This window comes from Drosophila miranda, chromosome 4, assembly GCF_003369915.1.
Source record: "Drosophila miranda strain MSH22 chromosome 4, D.miranda_PacBio2.1, whole genome shotgun sequence".
Taxonomy (NCBI): Eukaryota; Metazoa; Arthropoda; class Insecta; order Diptera; family Drosophilidae; genus Drosophila; species Drosophila miranda.
In genome coordinates, this window is record NC_046677.1 from 6,990,019 (window position 1) to 7,006,703 (window position 16,685).

General features: G+C 40.9%; 6 protein-coding genes and 1 long non-coding RNA gene across 10 annotated transcripts; 5 read left to right on the top strand and 2 right to left on the bottom strand.

Annotated features, from left to right (window-relative positions):
- The first annotated feature begins 846 nt into the window (after positions 1 to 846).
- Positions 847 to 4,567, top strand: LOC108163448 (ethanolaminephosphotransferase 1). Of its 3 annotated transcripts, none has more exons than XM_017298736.2 (5): positions 847 to 1,268; positions 1,417 to 1,485; positions 1,567 to 2,189; positions 2,257 to 2,437; positions 2,513 to 2,669. In XM_017298736.2, exons 1-5 carry the CDS (start codon positions 1,191 to 1,193, stop codon positions 2,546 to 2,548), a joined length of 987 nt encoding a protein of 328 aa, XP_017154225.1. In that variant the 5' UTR covers positions 847 to 1,190; the 3' UTR covers positions 2,549 to 2,669. The 3 variants fall into 3 exon arrangements, with proteins under 3 accessions (XP_017154225.1, XP_017154224.1, XP_033250075.1); XM_017298735.2 differs by lacking the exon at positions 2,513 to 2,669 and adding an exon at positions 3,291 to 4,567 and having other exon boundaries at positions 849 to 1,268; XM_033394184.1 differs by lacking the exon at positions 2,513 to 2,669 and adding an exon at positions 3,291 to 4,567 and having other exon boundaries at positions 849 to 1,268; positions 1,422 to 1,485.
- LOC108163450 lies at positions 2,668 to 3,220 on the top strand. Its single transcript, XM_017298738.2, has one exon. It carries the CDS (start codon positions 2,685 to 2,687, stop codon positions 3,147 to 3,149), a length of 465 nt encoding a protein of 154 aa, XP_017154227.1. The 5' UTR covers positions 2,668 to 2,684; the 3' UTR covers positions 3,150 to 3,220.
- Positions 4,568 to 5,612: 1,045 nt separating the features above from the next.
- Positions 5,613 to 7,051, top strand: LOC108163449. The gene has a single exon (XM_017298737.2). The coding sequence runs from the start codon at positions 5,725 to 5,727 to the stop codon at positions 6,877 to 6,879; it is 1,155 nt and encodes a 384-aa protein (XP_017154226.1). The 5' UTR covers positions 5,613 to 5,724; the 3' UTR covers positions 6,880 to 7,051.
- Positions 7,052 to 7,532: 481 nt separating this feature from the next.
- On the top strand, positions 7,533 to 8,682 carry LOC108161576. The gene is made up of 3 exons (XM_017295864.2): positions 7,533 to 8,271; positions 8,327 to 8,507; positions 8,572 to 8,682. The coding sequence occupies exons 1-3, from the start codon at positions 7,971 to 7,973 to the stop codon at positions 8,624 to 8,626; spliced, it is 537 nt and encodes a 178-aa protein (XP_017151353.1). The 5' UTR covers positions 7,533 to 7,970; the 3' UTR covers positions 8,627 to 8,682.
- Positions 8,423 to 9,021, bottom strand: LOC117189141. Of its 2 annotated transcripts, none has more exons than XR_004473210.1 (3): positions 8,705 to 9,021; positions 8,577 to 8,633; positions 8,423 to 8,515 (listed from the first exon to the last, which is right to left on the bottom strand). It is a non-coding gene; the product is annotated as an uncharacterized LOC117189141 (long non-coding RNA). The 2 variants fall into 2 exon arrangements; XR_004473211.1 differs by having other exon boundaries at positions 8,577 to 8,605; positions 8,705 to 9,019.
- A 3,012-nt stretch (positions 9,022 to 12,033) lies between these two features.
- On the top strand, positions 12,034 to 14,611 carry LOC108162567 (protein ref(2)P). Its single transcript, XM_017297367.2, has 3 exons — positions 12,034 to 12,512; positions 12,818 to 14,254; positions 14,316 to 14,611. Exons 1-3 carry the CDS (start codon positions 12,332 to 12,334, stop codon positions 14,459 to 14,461), a joined length of 1,764 nt encoding a protein of 587 aa, XP_017152856.1. The 5' UTR covers positions 12,034 to 12,331; the 3' UTR covers positions 14,462 to 14,611.
- LOC108162568 lies at positions 14,492 to 16,643 on the bottom strand. Its single transcript, XM_017297368.2, has 3 exons — positions 15,561 to 16,643; positions 15,274 to 15,496; positions 14,492 to 15,211 (listed from the first exon to the last, which is right to left on the bottom strand). Exons 1-3 carry the CDS (start codon positions 15,771 to 15,773, stop codon positions 14,880 to 14,882), a joined length of 768 nt encoding a protein of 255 aa, XP_017152857.1. The 5' UTR covers positions 15,774 to 16,643; the 3' UTR covers positions 14,492 to 14,879.
- Between the last annotated feature and the right edge of the window lie 42 nt (positions 16,644 to 16,685).

Below are 16,685 nucleotides of genomic sequence, written 5' to 3' on the forward strand. Positions count from 1 at the left end.
TACATCGGTATTAAAATAACACTACATGAAAGACAAATTAATTAACAATTGTTAATTAATCCCGCGACATGGGCAACATTCTGCATACCCTAGGGAAAAGGATATTATAGAAATCTAATAAATGCCGAAACAAGTCAGAACAAGAATAAGTACATATCGGGATCGAGATACATACATATACATATGTATATAGGAAACTATCAAATGACTAAATAGGTCTAAGACATGTCAATCTGAGAAAATGTCATTAGAAATGTTCCAAATAAGCTTGGAAAACAGAATTTTAATGTTACTTAAATAAAATAGGGTGTAAAGAGGTCCATCCTCGTAGCGGATACCTGTTGAGCAGCAACAATGACGAAACATTCCAGGCACACTTACATTTTAGTGCTTTGACTTTGTTTGTTGAAATTTTATTTCAGAACAAAAATTCAATTAAAAGGAGTAATTCAAATCTTGAAGAAAATTTATCTGTCAATCGAATAAAATTATGTGTACAGGCATGGAAGTCCTAGCTAGCTAGAAATATCAAATCGAATATAAAAATCGAGGAATATGGTTTCCAATTCTTGACAGACAACGATTAACCCATTGTAGACCAAGTGTGTATTTTAAGATTCTACCGAAATTAATGAAAATTGAATCATTCTAACGCACTTCAGTTGAAAGATATTATATTTTTTTTAAAGTTCAGAAGAAGGTTGGCATGGATCTACGAGAAAAACTTACATACACTATTACATTCCGCCATTTACCTCAAGTCGTTGAGCTGTTTAAATCAAGGGGGGTTAAATGGGCTAGTTTGTGTCTGTCATCGGTATATTTTTTGGTATATTTTAAAAATGAGGCGGTACATTTCTGAGGGTCAGCCACACTGCAGCCGGCGGCAGCGTAGTTTTTTTTTGCAATAAATAACAATTTTTAAAAACAATAAAAATGCAAGCTGAACCGGAGCCTGCGCTATAGTTATTTCAATTCATTTTCACTCGGTGTACGGTGCAAATCTTTACAAAAATGTGCTAAAAATCATTTAATTAACATCAGGCGCTGCTATTATCAAACCCCACTCCACTCCGCCGCTTCTCTCAGCGTCTTGGCTCGCGTGTTTTCGGAGTAGATTAAAATAGTTTAGATTCCCGATTTGGTACTACCCTGGCTGCACGTGCGTCACGCCACCCAAGACCCATAAAATGCACGAATTATTCAAGAGAATTATGGATTACAAATACCTGAGCCGGTCGCAAATCAATGGATTCGACAACTATAAGGTAGGTAGAGAATGTGAAGAAGGATGGATCAAAACCAGTTCTTTATAGACCATCTATTTATAGTTCGTGTACCTGATGAACATACGAATGCATTGTAATATCATTCTCATTAACCATTTCTGTACGCTTATGTACATATTTCTTACAGTACAGCGCCATAGACACCTCCCCGCTGAGCCAGTACGTAATGCATCCATTCTGGGATTGGCTCGTCAAGGTTTGTAGCCAACAGGCATTGCTTGATTACAAAAAAATCAATATTTTTAATCGACTAATGCCACTCGACGGCCTATTTCAGTTCTTCCCGCGCTGGTTTGCGCCCAATTTAATGACGTTCCTGGGCTTCCTGTTTAGTGCCATGAATCTGGTCCTGCTCTCCTATTATGATTGGAATTTCGAGGCCAGCTCGGGGGAGGAGGACACAACCCCGATACCATCATGGGTCTGGCTGTGCACGGCAGTGAACATCTTCCTCGCCTACACTCTGGACGGGATTGATGGCAAGCAGGCGCGCCGGATCGGACTGTCTGGGCCACTGGGCGAACTTTTCGATCATGGCCTGGACTCGTACACAGCCATGCTGATACCCACATGCCTCTACAGCATATTCGGTCGGAGCAGGGTCTATTCCGTGCGACCGATGCGAATGTACTATGTCTGCCTGACGGTCTACTTCAACTTCTTTGTTTCCCATTGGGAGAAGTACAATACGGGTATATTGTATCTCCCCTGGGGCTACGACCTCAGCATGTGGGGCAGCACTGCAATGTACTTGATCACCTGGTGGTTGGGCTTCGAGCGTTGGAAGTTCGAGCTGTCCTTGGGCTCCTACGGAACCCTGCCGTTGGGCAATGTTATGGAAGCCGTACTCCATGTGAGTGCCATGGCCAATCTCCCGCTAGTCATCATCAACGTTTACAAGTGAGACTTGAGATCTAGAGATCTTCTTAAGGCATTCAGTAATTCGTAATTCCCGTGTTTTACACAGCTCCTATGCCCAACGCACAGGCCGCCTGTTATCCCCATGGGAAGCAATTCGTCCCATGTGGCCATTTGTCTCATATTTCATCATCCTGCTGCTCTGGCCATACATCTCGCCCAACAACATCATGGAGACGGATCCTCGAGCCATATTCATGCTCAGCGGCACCATCTTCTCGAATGTCAGCGTAAGTCATTCCACCTCTCCATCTACTGCCATTGGCTCTTATCGAACTATGTCGCGTGTGCGTTGAATCATTTAGATAAGCGACGACGGGTGTGTCAACATCGGTTGTTAGTTGTTAGTCACTGGAGCCCCTGTGTTTACTGTCAGCGCAGTAACAGGCCTTTAATGAGCCATTCGAATTTCCCCAAAACGACATTCATACCGACGTCAAGTCGATAAAAACACGCAAAAAACAAAAACTATTTGCAATGCCGCCCTTTTGTTGCGGTGGTCGGCGATGTGCAAATGATGCTGCACAAAAGGAGGGGCTAATGGAGGGTGATGAAGCCAACACTAAGGATACTATTTACACGACGGCCGCCGGCTATGAGCGTCCGTTGACCCTCAAGTTCTACGCTCGTCACGATTGGCCGTATTTTAATTGCACTCCGGAGGAGATTCGGCAAATTCGTGAGAAGCTCGATCCGGAGTCGTTAAAGGTAGCTGGCAGACTGACGGACGCCAGGAGACAAAGCAGCAGCGAGGACGTTGTGCTGACTCAGAAAGTAGATCATCCCACGGCACAGCCAATGACCGAAAATCAAATCTATGGCTGGTATCAAGATCGCGCCTATCGTTACCTAAAGCGTGATCGTGGCATCTTCGTCTTTCCACACGAGAATGATCCATTTATTCAACAGATTCTAAGTAAGAAATTGAGCAAAACTCGATAGTGCCCTTGCAAGAAACTCGACAAAAAAAAAAACGAAATAATTCCACAAATTTAAGTCTGTTTGAAGAATAATTATAATAATTAGATGTGATCCAGGCCAAAACATTTGCTTATTGTTTTTCACACTCTCTCTTAATTATAGTGCCGCTTGATTGTCTCGCAAATGTCGGTGACGCGCTGCGAGGCCTGGCACTGGCAGACACCCATGTTTGCCTTCTCCCTACTGTTGAGCATGTGGATACCGCTGCTAGAGAGGCCGCTGCTCTACCTATTGCTGATTGTGACCACACTGACCCATTGGCACTACGGGGCCAGTGTTGTCAACCAAATGTGCGACCACTTCAATCGCGTCTGCTTCACGGTGCACAAACGGCAGCCGGAAGAGGAATTCCTGAAACGGAAGAAGATGCTGGAACCGGAATTGCATCTGAAACCTGAGGAACCACTCAAGAAGGAGGATTAGTTGTCGGCTCCTTGTGCGCGTGCTTATGTCAAATTGTTTGCTCATTTTGTTTTCGGTCAAGAGTTCTTTTTAATGTTCTTCTGTTCATCATGGAGGCTGTTTAGTTAAACGATTTCCGAGATTATGTATATTTTTTCATAGTTAGAATTTAATTTAAAAATTTTCTTGATCCTAGTATTATCCATCCTAATGTTGGAACTTGTTTTGGTGTTTTATTCAGCAATTATTTGTGTAATGCTCTCTTTCAAAAGTCGCACAATTGCAACTCTCCCATTCACTTAGAGCAGCATTTTTAGCTTTATTTGGACCAAACTATTAATCATGACAAGTGGTCTAATCCGCTGATAAGATTTGACCCAAATGTTACTCGTACACGTATATCTGATAGGCCATACAAGTTCCAGTGCATTAACTCCACTAATCAAAACCTTAACGCAACACCGAACAGACCAGTATACAACATCATCTAGGTTAGACATTTACAATTATTTTATTTCACGTATACTACTACTTAAGACCTAATTTCAAACATAAAAAAGAAAGAATTCGCTTCCTTTGACCCCTGATAGGTAACCGATATGTCCAGCGTTGTTTTATTCGACTAGACATAATCGAATGACTTCTATGTGCTAGCTTAATTTATTTCCATTGTTCCATTATTTTGTAATTGTTCTGCTATACACTACACTATACTGTACACATAGACACACGCAACACAGCAATATGTACTATTTCTAACAACAAATAACCGCAAAGACCTCTAATTACTTAGAAAAACAAAGGTATTTATTATTCTTAAAAAACAAACCTCAATGTCATTCAACTGTAATGTGACGTCGTCCATAGCGCCACTGCACGCTTATGGTATGAAACCTACGCCCCCACCACACCACACCCCTCTATCACATTGTGTGTAAAAGGTAAGACAGTAAAAATAAAACACAATATGTTCAAAATCCCAAACTGTGTTTTGAGATGCTTGAGAGCTCGCTCGGTATGATATATGACTTTTATCTAGAGTTCAGATCACAGAGCTAACAATTTGAGAGGTTTTCGTACCCAGCAATTCTGCTTTGAAATGCACCCAAATAGGAGTGTCGATCTGAGTAAGGATTATCATTGAAATTCCAGAATGGGAGGCATGGTTCCCTAGTACTTGTGAATACCAAGCATATTTTTTTATATGAATCACACTGTTTTTAAGTGGTATTTTATGGTTCCTTGGCGAGACAGCTTTATGAGCAGTCAGTTTCTTTACAAAACTAATCACTTTAAAGATACCTAAAAGTACCAGACATGCTCATATTTTGTTGTATGCAATATGTATATATGTAAATTGCGAAATCCATCAAATCGGATTCAAATAGTCTACCCTCAATAATGAAATGCAATTATATACATATACTATGTCAAACACATCGGACTAGCGGATATCCTATGATCCAGAACGTTCTCTCTGGGTTTCAATTTGAAGCTTGGCGCAGTTACAAATATTTATTTTAATTTTCTATGCTATGATATGTGTACGCTGCTCCTATATTTGTTGTTTCCATAAAGCTCGTTTTAACCGAACCCCCACGTTCGGTTTTTGGAATCATTTGCTCAGCTGACACTGACCAACTTGAGTACGTGCTTTGGCTATTAGCCGAAGCTTCGAACGGAATGCTTCCTCATTAGCTAATTGGCGTGAAAATTGAATTCACGTCCCACTGTGCGAGTCGGGCCGGTGAGAACCAAGAAGACGCCTCCACCGCCTCGCCCGCACCATCGGCTAACGGCTGACCGCTGAGCAATATCAATAAACAGAGAGCTCCCAAGTCACGCAGCCGAAATGGGCACGGCAGAACAAAAAGAAACAAGGAATAAGTAAGTGGAATGGACAAAAGCAAACATCAGATCGAGATCGGGCATCGAGAATCGAGCGAGAGAAGAAAGCCAGCCAGTCAGCCACAGTAGCAGCGAAGTCGGCAGAGCCAGATATGAAAGTTGCGCCTGCGCTTGCGGCGATACAACGTCGAAGCGCTCCCGACGATCGTGGAATCAGTTGCGAGGCAGAAGCGCGAGAGTTAAGAACGTGAGGCGGAACCTGGCAAAGAACATCCCACATCCCAATATGATCTGGAAGACTTTCACGCTGCTGCTGCTGCTGCTGCTGGTGGCAGCGACGACTGCGTCCCACTTAGTCTCCAGCACCACAGAGAAGCTGTCCCCGACCACCACCACCGCCAGTGTGGTGGAGCAGAGCACTTTGATCAAGGAAGAGCAATTTCCGGCAATTGCCCCAGCTCAAGCGGCCGAGTCGTCCCAGTCGATTCTACTGCAGCCACCGCCGATTGCCGGCGGCAGTGGGGACGATGAGGCACTGCGTCGTCGCACTGTCACTTACGATCAGCGACAGGAGGGGCAATACAACATTCGGGCCGACCTGGAGAACTTCATGATACTACTTATCCCACCGGGACCGCAGGAGAGCCTCAGTCTACTGGATTTGCTTAGCCGTGGAGCAGCGACCAAGAGCAGCAAACGCAAGAGCCCACAACGAGGCCCCTCGCTGAAGTCTTTCTACCAAAGAAACCAACTCCAGAGGCTGCAGCAACAGCAGCAGCAGCAGACATCGCAGCCATTGGTGGCCCTGCCCGAGTTCATTGAGGGACGCACGCCCTATCATGTGGACATCTCGGCCAGTGACACGGAGCAGGCGCAGCGTCTGCAGCGCCAACAGGTGGATGTGTTGCCCCCGCAACTGATACACATGCCGCAGCTGATCAAGCCCTTCCACCTGGAGGCAGAGCCCGAGCTTATCCAAGCTCTGCCGCCTGTGCCAGCCACGAGCAGTGCTGCAGGATCGAACCTACTCGAGAGCTACAATCAGCCCGGTTCCCATTACTTTCGCAACTCGCGCGCCCTGAGAGGCGACACCTACTTGGAGACCAACCGCCTGGCTGGCGGCGAGTACCCCCAGGCAGCCCACCCACGCTCCATTAGCGTGCCCATCTATCGGAGCGATCTTAGTGGCCAGGCCAATGCCCTGTATCCGCCCATCGATGCCCCGGCCTATGTCCTGAACGAAGCCCGAAGCTGGCAGCTGGATGAAGAGCCCACCCAGGTGGAGCCGAAGCATTTGCTGGAAACGGATATCATCAGCTTCGATCTGCTGTCCGATGATCTGGGCGACTCCAAGACCCTTCTCAGGGATGGTCTGGCACGCTGTGCCCGGGGCGAAAGGCGCGACAGCTACGGGGCGTGCCGCCAGATCGAGGGCTACTGACGCGAATGAGAACTTCCAGACTGCTGCTAAATGAAAGCCTAAATGTTAGTTTTAGATTAAATACATACAACTACATACAACAACATACTTTTGCACACTCTAGAATTAAGCTGAGCTGAGCCTATCATCCAACAAATAAATACAAAAACGTAATCCCGAGCTGCTAATGACATTTGCAAATCTCCATGATGATTGCTTGCCTTAGGCAAATGCGGAAGCAATAGTCGGGGCACCCGTCTAACGGTTCAATGATGATGCGCTGAAGGATAAGTCTAGATATAATCTTGACAGCCCAGAGCCAGGGGACTGGGACAGGCGCAGGGACAGGCCGTGCATTAGCAATTACCCAGAGACAAAGGCCAGCAACTCCATAGTTTTTGCAGGTTTTTCTATTCGAAACCAGTTTCCAGTTAGAAAGACTCTGAATTGTAGCTTCAAGCTCCAGCAGAGCCACATCCACACAGCCTCTTCCTGTGGGGAGCAGTGCATTCTCCATGCAGACTGGGCCTGAGATTGATCATTGGTCATTGAACCTGGTTCAATAGATCTACCAGACGACACACCTGATCACACACAATAAAACACACGGTGGGGCGCCGTTAACTCGAAGAGTCAACAGATTTTCGTCAAACATACATATGTATATTACATCCCCCAGAAATTAGTATATTTTTGATGATTTACGATTTCTATTGAGCTTAGATCGAATCGAGGTTATTAGGTTAGCTACTACTTTCAGAATGAACCCATTTGGGTGGGGTCTGAAATGTGATACTGGCGAGAAATCCAGAGTCTAAGGTATAGAAAGCATTTTCCTATCTGGCAGCTAGGAAGCATTAGATGTGCATCCCAGCCTCAGTAAATATTCCCACAGTTCCCTTGCAATGCGGAAGTCTTTGGTCGACGGACATTGAACTGTGTCCAGAAATCGGGTTTTTTTCTCCCAGCGTCTCAGCATCCCAGTATCCATTGGTCCACGGTCCAGGTTCATTCTGGTCTATGTGGTAGAACCACGACCAGAATGGTCATTCGTCGCACGCTGTCAGAGCACAACGGTCCTGTCTGCGCTGAACAGCACTACGAGTACGAGTATGTGCAAATTTACCAATCGATTGTTTGTCTTTGCCCTGCTGCTGCTGGCTCTGGGCGTGGTGCTGGCCCAGCCCGTATCCGACAAGGCTCATCCCGGTGGCCCACGAAATGTGATCAGCGATCTGCTGGAGGTCTTGTATGACGACTACAACGATAACGGGTATCAACAGGAGGAAATCTATTATGATCAGCGGCAAAAGGGAGCTGAAAATTTGCAGCTGAAGATGGATGGTCTGGTCGTAGCTCTGGCACCCGAGATGAGTTACCATTCGTTGTATATGATGGCCGATCAGTATTTCAGTAAGATTTAATCAAATGTACAACAAAAGATACTAACATTCCTTTGAACTTGCAGATATGAGGGAAATGCTTCTCCAACATTCTACTCCAGAGCCAGATGAAACCCAATTGTACGAAAAGGTTCCAGTCAGAGAGCCAGAATCAACCGATTCAGAGGAGCATACTAGAATTCCAGATCCCAAAACTGATATGGAAAGCCGACAGCATCATGTTGTGACACCGCAGAACGCTAGCCGGTATGTATCTAAAATCGAATAAATTTCTTTCATAACATAATACATTTTTTTATGCTATTTCCAGTTCACCTTCTCAATTGCTTGAAATGCTGAAGAAGCTTAAAAGCAGAAAAATCTAACGTTATTCTTAAAAACAAAGAAAATTTTAAAAACTAATTTAGGATATATAAATAAATATATGAATCAAAGAAACTCACCACTTTATCCTATCAATGAATCAATTTTCTGGTAAATTGGTAGCTCTGAAGCATTATTTAAAAAAAAATAATTGTTTAGCTTAAACGGTTATTAAATTCGTAAATTTAATAACGTATAGTTCTACATGACATTCTACATGACTGTAATAGACCGTAATATTATTTTTACACTGGCGCGGATAGAAATCGATAGAATAGGTATCGGGATTGAAATATACGTACGGGAAACTAATCAAATCTGAGAAATCTGACGTACCATTTCATGCTCACTACGTTACATTCCATACACGCTTACGTTTTTACATAAATATGTAGTTCAGTTGTGACAAAATGTAGTTACCGTGTAGTTACCTTGTACAAAAAACTTTTGTTAGGTCAACATTTAACCTACGGTATATTTACGGTATATATGTATGTATTTTGTCAATTTCATCAATCTATTAAATCTAATTTTCTAATGTATTTTTAAGAACAAAGGGTATAGAAACCTTAATACGCAGGCTTTTTTAATTTTCGCTCTCAAATCGTACTTACGTGTATCATATATTCCAATAGATTGCATTTAACTCCTTTTCGCTCATTCACTTTCAAACAATTTCTATTTGGCGGGCACCACTCATATCGATTACCGAACTGGAATCGGGTCTTTAACCGGTTGACAACAATGAATCCCAATGTTGCTGGCTACATTAATTTTTAAACAGTGTTTTAGTCAAAATATAGTTAATCTTGAACCAAATTGATTCATTAATAATATAAAATTATGTGGGCAAAACTGTGAGATCTATATAGCTAGTAATATTCCACGGAATATCAAAAACGAATATTTATTGGTCATAACCGGTTGACGACAATTAGCCGCATTCCATATATTATTATTCATGATTTTTATTGAATAATTATTATTTTTGATTTTTATTAAATAATCATTATTTTTGGATCAAAACATTTCTTGAATAATTAGGATTTTTGATTTTTATTGTATAATTATTAATATAATTTTTTTCTTGATTTTTATTGAATAATTATTATTTTAATTATAATTTCGATTTTTATTGTATAATTATTATTCTTGATTTTTATTAAATAATTATTATTATAATTATTATTTTTGATTTTTATTGAATAAATATTACTATAATTATTATTCTTGATTTTTATTGAATAATTATTATTAAAATTATTATTCTTGGTTTTTATTGAATAATTGTTGTTATAATTGTTATTCTTGATTTTTATTGAATAACTATTATTATAATTGTTATTTTTGATTTTTATGGAATAACTATTATTATAATTGTTATTCTTGATTTTGATTGAATAACTATTATTATAATTGTTATTTTAATTTTTATGGAATAACTATTATTATAATTGTTATTCTTGATTTTTATTATTATAATTGGTATTTTTGATTTTTATTGAATAACTATTATTATAATTGTTATTCTTGATTTTTATTGAATAACTATTATTATAATTGTTATTTTTGATTTTTATTGAATAACTATTATTATAATTGTTATTTTTGATTTTTATGGAATAACTATTATTATAATTATTATTTTTGATTTTTATTGAATAATTATTATTATAACTATTATTTTTGATTTTTATTGAATAACTATTATTATAATTGTTATTCTTGATTTTTATTGAATAACTATTATAATTGTTATTTTAATTTTTATGGAATAACTATTATTATAATTGTTATTCTTGATTATTATTGAATAACTAATATTATTATTATTACTCTTGATTTTTATTGAATAACTATTATTATAATTGTTATTCTTGATTTTGATTGAATAACTATTATTATAATTGTTATTTTAATTTTTATGGAATAGCTATTATTATAATTGTTATTCTTGATTTTTATTATTATAATTGGTATTCTTGATTTTTATTGAATAACTATTATTATAATTGTTATTCTTGATTTTTATTGAATAATTGTTATTCCTGATTTTTATTATTGAATAATTGTTATTATAATTATTATTTTTGATTTTTATTGAATAAATATTATTATAATTATTATTGTTGAATTTTATTGAATAATTATTATTCTTGATTTTTATTGAATAATTATTATTCTTGATTTTTATTGAATAATGAATATTTCCGAATTTAATTGATTATGATTTTTTTTATGTTTATCATCCCAGTCTCCAATTAATGCAAAAACAATTTAGTCCCTGTTTTAAACCTATTTCAACGATATTTTGCAGCTCATCGTCTTTCTCCAGAGACCAAGACTAATAATAATATGCATGAATATGTCTAAAACGTTTTAAAACAGTTTGAAAAACAGTTTCTTCATATATATCAACGAAATAGGGTATACCTGTGCCCAAACTCCGGTTGACGTGACATTTCACACTCACTTACGTTGCCACTGTTTTTTTGTTGACCTTTTTTGTTTAAACCTTGCTGCAGTCAAAATACAATAAATGGGAGAACTAAAAACTACCCAATCTTGTAGAAAATTTATTCATTAACGGCCTGAAATTATATGGGCAAGGCTAAAGGTTTTAGTTAGGCACCATTATTCAACGGAATTAAGAAAATGAGCAATTGGAACGATTTTTCTCTTACGTTTTATTACGTTTCATTTGTTTGACCTTTTTCGCTAAAACCTTTTTTGACGCAAAATGTAATAAAAGCAAGTATTTAAAATAAGCCAGTCAAGTAGAAAATTGATTCATCAATGGCCTAAAATTATGTGGGCAAAACTAAAGGAGTTAGTTAGTCAGAATTATTCAACGGAATAAAGAATTGAGCAACTGGAACGACTATCCTCTTTCGTTTTTTTGAATGACCCATTTCTCTAAATCCTTTTTTTGTTTGACCATTTTCGCTAAATCCTTTTTTTAGACAAGATCCAATAAAAGCAAGAATTAAGAATAAGCCAGTGAAGTAGAAAATTGATTCATCCACCGTAGAAACCTATGTGGGCATGGCAAAATGTTCTATCTAGCTAATAATACATGACGGAACATCAAAATTGAGCAATTTGGTTTCCAATCCTTGACAGAGAACGATTAACCTATTATAAGCCAAGGGGGTATTTCAGTTTTCCAGCGAAAATAATGAAAATTTACTTATTTAAGAGCAGTTCAGGAGAAAGATTCGTGGGGTTTTTTGGAAGTTAAAAGGATAGGATAGATCTACAAGAAGAACTTACAGTCGTTAATATTTTCGGTCATTTACCTCAATTAGTTGAATTATTTAAATATAGAGGGCTTAAGTGGGCTAACATCAGCGTACCAAACACTAAGCTATAATTCTTTAACTCATTATCGATAAGTCGATAAATCATTTGAAGACCAGCTTTAGCATTACACTACAATTTTTTTGTACTAAAACTCAGGCATCAGCAGAGGCGTGAGTTGCAAAATTTTGGGCCCGAACCATCAAGAACATTCCATTAACCAGTATAAAAGTTGATCGCCGGACCACTTGCAGTTTAAAAACAATCGAACACTCGAACAGCTACGACGCAGTAGACGTGCAGGAAAAAAAACAACTCGACAAGCAAACTACCTTCGCGAAATAAAACAAAAATAAACAGATAACAAAATTAACAGATTGTCAGAAACAAATAAAAATACTGCGAAAATGACGGAGAAATTGTTGAAAATCACCTATCAGGGCCCAGACGTGGCTGGACACCAAAAGAAGCTGAATGCATACTTGAGAATGCCCTCTCAGAATTTCAATGTATTGCGTCGCGAAATTGATATGTATCTGTTCCAGGAGCGCCAGCTGGCCATGTGTGAGATCAGGACCTTCTGGATTGGTGAGTGCTGTTATATAACTCAACAATTGCATTCTAGTTCGATGGAAGTGCAACTAATTTGCATCTAGGGCACGGACGGCCACAGATCGAAATTTGCAAATGGCAAATGCATATTGCTCAATGTAATTGCAACCCATACGACAGTGTTGACAGTTTAGCCATTAATGCTAGCTAGTTTTTTTTTGGCAATATATGCCCAGCTGTCCTCAATGTGAATCACCTAGAAAATACCTTTGATAAGAAAAAAACTAGACAACATATATGACTCATTATAATTGTTTTGCTATCATTTCCTTTGTTCCCAGATCACGATCACGATGAAATCGAAATTATCAACCAAAATGATTATGAAATCTTCCTGGCCAAACGTGAGCAGAATATGCATCTGCAAATTGCACCTCTTGTTGCTATGGTGGAGGAGCCTCAAACGGCCAAGTCCGCGGCTGCCACCACGGCTGCTCCTCCCTCTGCTGACGATCCGAGCAATTTCACCATCCATGACGGTGTAGAGTGTGACGGCTGTGGCCTGTCGCCATTGGTTGGCTTCCGCTACAAGTGTGTCCAATGCCCGAACTATGACCTTTGCCAAAGATGTGAGGCAGCTCACAAGCATCCGGAGCATTTGATGGTCCGCATGCCCACCAATAACGGACCAAGTGTTGTGGAGGCTTGGATAAGCGGTGCGAATAGATGTGGTCGGCGCTCGGGCCACCGCTTCCGTGGCCACTGCCCATTCGGAGAGGCTGCTCAGGCAGCAGCTGCGGCTCCAGCAGGAACAGCTGATTCGCCCAGGGAGGGTCGCCGCGAGCGTCGTCATGCCCGTCGTCATGGCAACGTATTATCCCAGTTTGTGGACATGATGATCAACATGCCGGAGAACAACACTCCAGCCACTTGTGCGTCGCCAGCACAACAACCAAAGGAAAAGGCTTCAACTGCTGAACCAACAGCAACAGCACAGAAGGCCACCGAGACCGAATCAAATCCAACTAAAAACAAGGAGACCAACACTGCTGCTCCAACGAAGGAAGACCACCAAACCGAAGAGCCAGTGGCTGCTCCACGCTCTAAGGAATCAGAGCATACCCAGGCCCAGTCCAGTACTCCAACTACTCCGGTTATTAATCTGGACAGCATTTCGCAAATGGTGCCACCTGAGTACATGCGTGCAGGCATTGAAATCTTGAACAATTTCAGCGAGATGTTTGCCAAGATGATTGATCCCACTGAGTCGCCCAATTCAGGAAGCTGTGCAGCCTCGACATCCTCATCCACTGAGGCAAAGAAACCAGAAGAGCCCGCAACTAAGCAGCCCGAATTTGCTAACCAATCGACTGCGGGGTCTTCTGTCTCGTCGTCAGGTCAGGCTTCTCTTGAAACGGAACCCTTGCTGCCCAAGCCTGCTGATACACCACCACCACCACCGGCCGCCGAGCCGGAGAAGCAGCGTCGCTCAGAAAGCTTGGATCCCGATTGGCAAGTGATTGATTCGCTAATCACTCTGGACCCACTCGAGCCCACTGCTGCACCACAGCAGCCAGTGCGCGATTTTGGTCAGTTGGGACAAATGATGCGGCAGCATATGCAAGAGGAAGAGCAACGCGAGCAGGCTACAGCCAACACCCAGACTTCTCAGGTGGATACGGTGAGCACTTCCACTTCCACGTCGGTTTCCACCAATAGCGTCGGCACCTCACCAGCATCCCCCCAGGAAAAGACCACTCCGACAGTCTATCATACCGGTAAGTCTCCAGACGAATATTATATTATTATTCGTATACTTATCCTTTCCATTTTGCTTAGATGAACGCATCAACGACTCCATACACGCAATGATGGCCATGGGCTTCAGCAATGAGGGCGCCTGGTTGACACAGCTACTGGAGTCGGTCCAGGGCAATATACCAGCTGCTCTTGACATTATGCACAATTCGCAGCGTAGTAACTAAATTTACATATATTAAATAAACGTACACATATTAATTATAATCGTATATTCAATAACTGTAGCATCCAATTAAAAAGTGGCAATTTAAATGTAGTTCTAGGATTTGATCCTTTGGTGATTGCTTAATAACAACAATATATAGAGAATGTTATGTATTTTATCTTTCAATTAATCAAAAGTATATTATCACATGCAGCACTATTATGTAAAATACCAATAAAGGCACAACAATAATAAAAAAATTGCTCTTGAAAGATTTCTAAAGAAGTTGTAATTATTATTCATTTCCTGATGGTTTCCAGTTATATTTCTATTTGTACTATCTAATAGTTAAGTATTTAAGAAATCTACAATACTTTATAGCGCAGTTCTAAATGTCCTAATGCACCCTTAAAGATCGTTTCTTTCAAAAAGTTCACCTAAAGGTCTTCTCTCGCTTGTACTGGCTCTGCCTGGAAGAGACTATTTGATATCAAGACAAAAATATCCCGTACAAATCTTCGTAATTCGTAATTTGAGGTAGTTATGGTGGCAATAAATGTAAAGAACTTGAACAGATTCTGGTGGTGACGTTTCCATTGGCGCCGCCCGAAGCCCGTATTATAGCCAAACATTTGCGAGACCATCAATGCGAGGAATCCGATCAGGCCGAAGAAACGATGGAGGAATTTCAAAGTAATGCTACTGCTGATGAAATACAGAGGTAGACCGCTTAGCACGCTGCCAAGCAGAAGAGCACAACCGACTATGCCTGAGGGAGACAATAAATTAAACATTTGTACACGAGTTTCGGGCGAGTGCTGACGAACTTACCAAAGAAGCCGTGATTGCTGCGGAAGTGCCGTACCGTAGCGTTGGGATCTTCTCGTTTCCGTTCCAGCTTCTGCCATGTCTTGATCGCAATGCCTCCGACCCCGACCAGGAACGCCAGCAGCCCCAGAATCGCATGCAAGCGATTCAAGTTGGTTTGTCCGATCCATGCCTCCAGGCTCCTGCTGTTTCTCACCAACAAAGCCTCGCCCATTAAGAAAACAAACTGCGGGGATAATTGGTATGTTTCTTTAGAAATATGTACACGATCCAAGCCACAATATACTCACAGCAATTGTGCAGTAGAAAGCATGTCCAGCCGTGTGCGCCAGCTTCAGGACCAAGCACTTGTAGACGATGGCCACGGTGATCCCAGTTAGCAGAACGTGCGAGATGAGGGTGCAGAAGTTAAAGTAAAATCCTGCATAGCTACTGGAATCATTCTGATGATCTCCCGTCTCGCAGACATCGCCTAGACAGCCTTGTAATTCATTGATGGCCATGCTGTTGATATTAGTCCTTATCTGGTACGTGAGATGCGCACGTTCGGGTGATAAGTTGAGTGGCACTATAAACCGAGAGCAACTGGTGACGTCTGATCGCTTTGGATGTTAGGCAGCGTTTGACTCGTTCACGCCACGAAACAGCTGGAAAAAGTGACCAGCGGATCGATCGCTGTTCTCTCAGAGAATTCCCAATTTTCGAGAAAACAAAAAAAGAATTACACTTTCAAAACAAGTAGAGCGCGGTGTTTTCATGGTGAGTCAGCTGTTCGTTCACGTGCTTTACCTTGGCGCGTAAAAGGCGGCAGCAGCAGCCAGGTGTGGTGGCGATGATTGCCATTGCTCCGGCTGGGCTGTGATTTTGTGCGATTATTGTTATTTTTGGAGCATTCTAAAACCAGTTTTTATCATTAGCCCTGCCAAATTATTATCCGGTATTATTCATGCAAAAACTTTCCAACTTTGGCCATCAATAATACTCTACTCGTGTTGCAGCTCTTCTGATAATAGTTTGGGTCCGACCTAAGAAACTGTCCAAAACGAGCAACGAGTGTTGTGAAATTGCGTCCCAAAGAAATTGCCTGATGAATGAGTGAATGGAATGGAAGAAAATGTTTCTCTTGGGGAAACCACCTTTGGGTATGGTCACTTGGGCGTGTATCTGTAGCTGTTTGTGTGGAATTGGAACTGTTTCTGAGGAGATAATAGCTCTAAATATGTACATGCACAAGTATTTACTGCTTGGGTGCGCGATAACCCATGCTTGTTGAATAGGAAGTCGTACAACCGTGAATTTACTTGGGTCATATCCATATCACTCCAGATCCGAGAATCTCGCTTCTATTTACATATTTACAAATGTATCTTTGTGTAAGTCGAACAAGGTATAATTATACAAGTAGATTATCTATA

Excerpts from the sequence above, each read along its gene's own strand:
- LOC108162567 (XM_017297367.2), top strand. The coding sequence starts at position 12,332 with ATGACGGAGAAATTGTTGAAAATCACCTATCAGGGCCCAGACGTGGCT. Across the intron at positions 12,513-12,817 it reads GATCAGGACCTTCTGGATTG|ATCACGATCACGATGAAATC; the intron begins GTGAGTGCTGTT and ends CTTTGTTCCCAG. Across the intron at positions 14,255-14,315 it reads TCCGACAGTCTATCATACCG|ATGAACGCATCAACGACTCC; the intron begins GTAAGTCTCCAG and ends CATTTTGCTTAG.
- LOC108163450 (XM_017298738.2), top strand. The coding sequence starts at position 2,685 with ATGCCGCCCTTTTGTTGCGGTGGTCGGCGATGTGCAAATGATGCTGCA.
- LOC108161576 (XM_017295864.2), top strand. The coding sequence starts at position 7,971 with ATGTGCAAATTTACCAATCGATTGTTTGTCTTTGCCCTGCTGCTGCTG. Across the intron at positions 8,272-8,326 it reads GATGGCCGATCAGTATTTCA|ATATGAGGGAAATGCTTCTC; the intron begins GTAAGATTTAAT and ends TTGAACTTGCAG. Across the intron at positions 8,508-8,571 it reads ACACCGCAGAACGCTAGCCG|TTCACCTTCTCAATTGCTTG; the intron begins GTATGTATCTAA and ends TGCTATTTCCAG.
- LOC108163449 (XM_017298737.2), top strand. The coding sequence starts at position 5,725 with ATGATCTGGAAGACTTTCACGCTGCTGCTGCTGCTGCTGCTGGTGGCA.
- LOC108163448 (XM_017298735.2), top strand. The coding sequence starts at position 1,191 with ATGCACGAATTATTCAAGAGAATTATGGATTACAAATACCTGAGCCGG. Across the intron at positions 2,190-2,256 it reads GTCATCATCAACGTTTACAA|CTCCTATGCCCAACGCACAG; the intron begins GTGAGACTTGAG and ends TGTTTTACACAG. Across the intron at positions 2,438-3,290 it reads CCATCTTCTCGAATGTCAGC|TGCCGCTTGATTGTCTCGCA; the intron begins GTAAGTCATTCC and ends TCTTAATTATAG.
- LOC108162568 (XM_017297368.2), bottom strand. The coding sequence starts at position 15,773 with ATGGCCATCAATGAATTACAAGGCTGTCTAGGCGATGTCTGCGAGACG. Across the intron at positions 15,497-15,560 it reads CTTTCTACTGCACAATTGCT|TTTGTTTTCTTAATGGGCGA; the intron begins GTGAGTATATTG and ends TTATCCCCGCAG. Across the intron at positions 15,212-15,273 it reads CAGCAATCACGGCTTCTTTG|GCATAGTCGGTTGTGCTCTT; the intron begins GTAAGTTCGTCA and ends TGTCTCCCTCAG.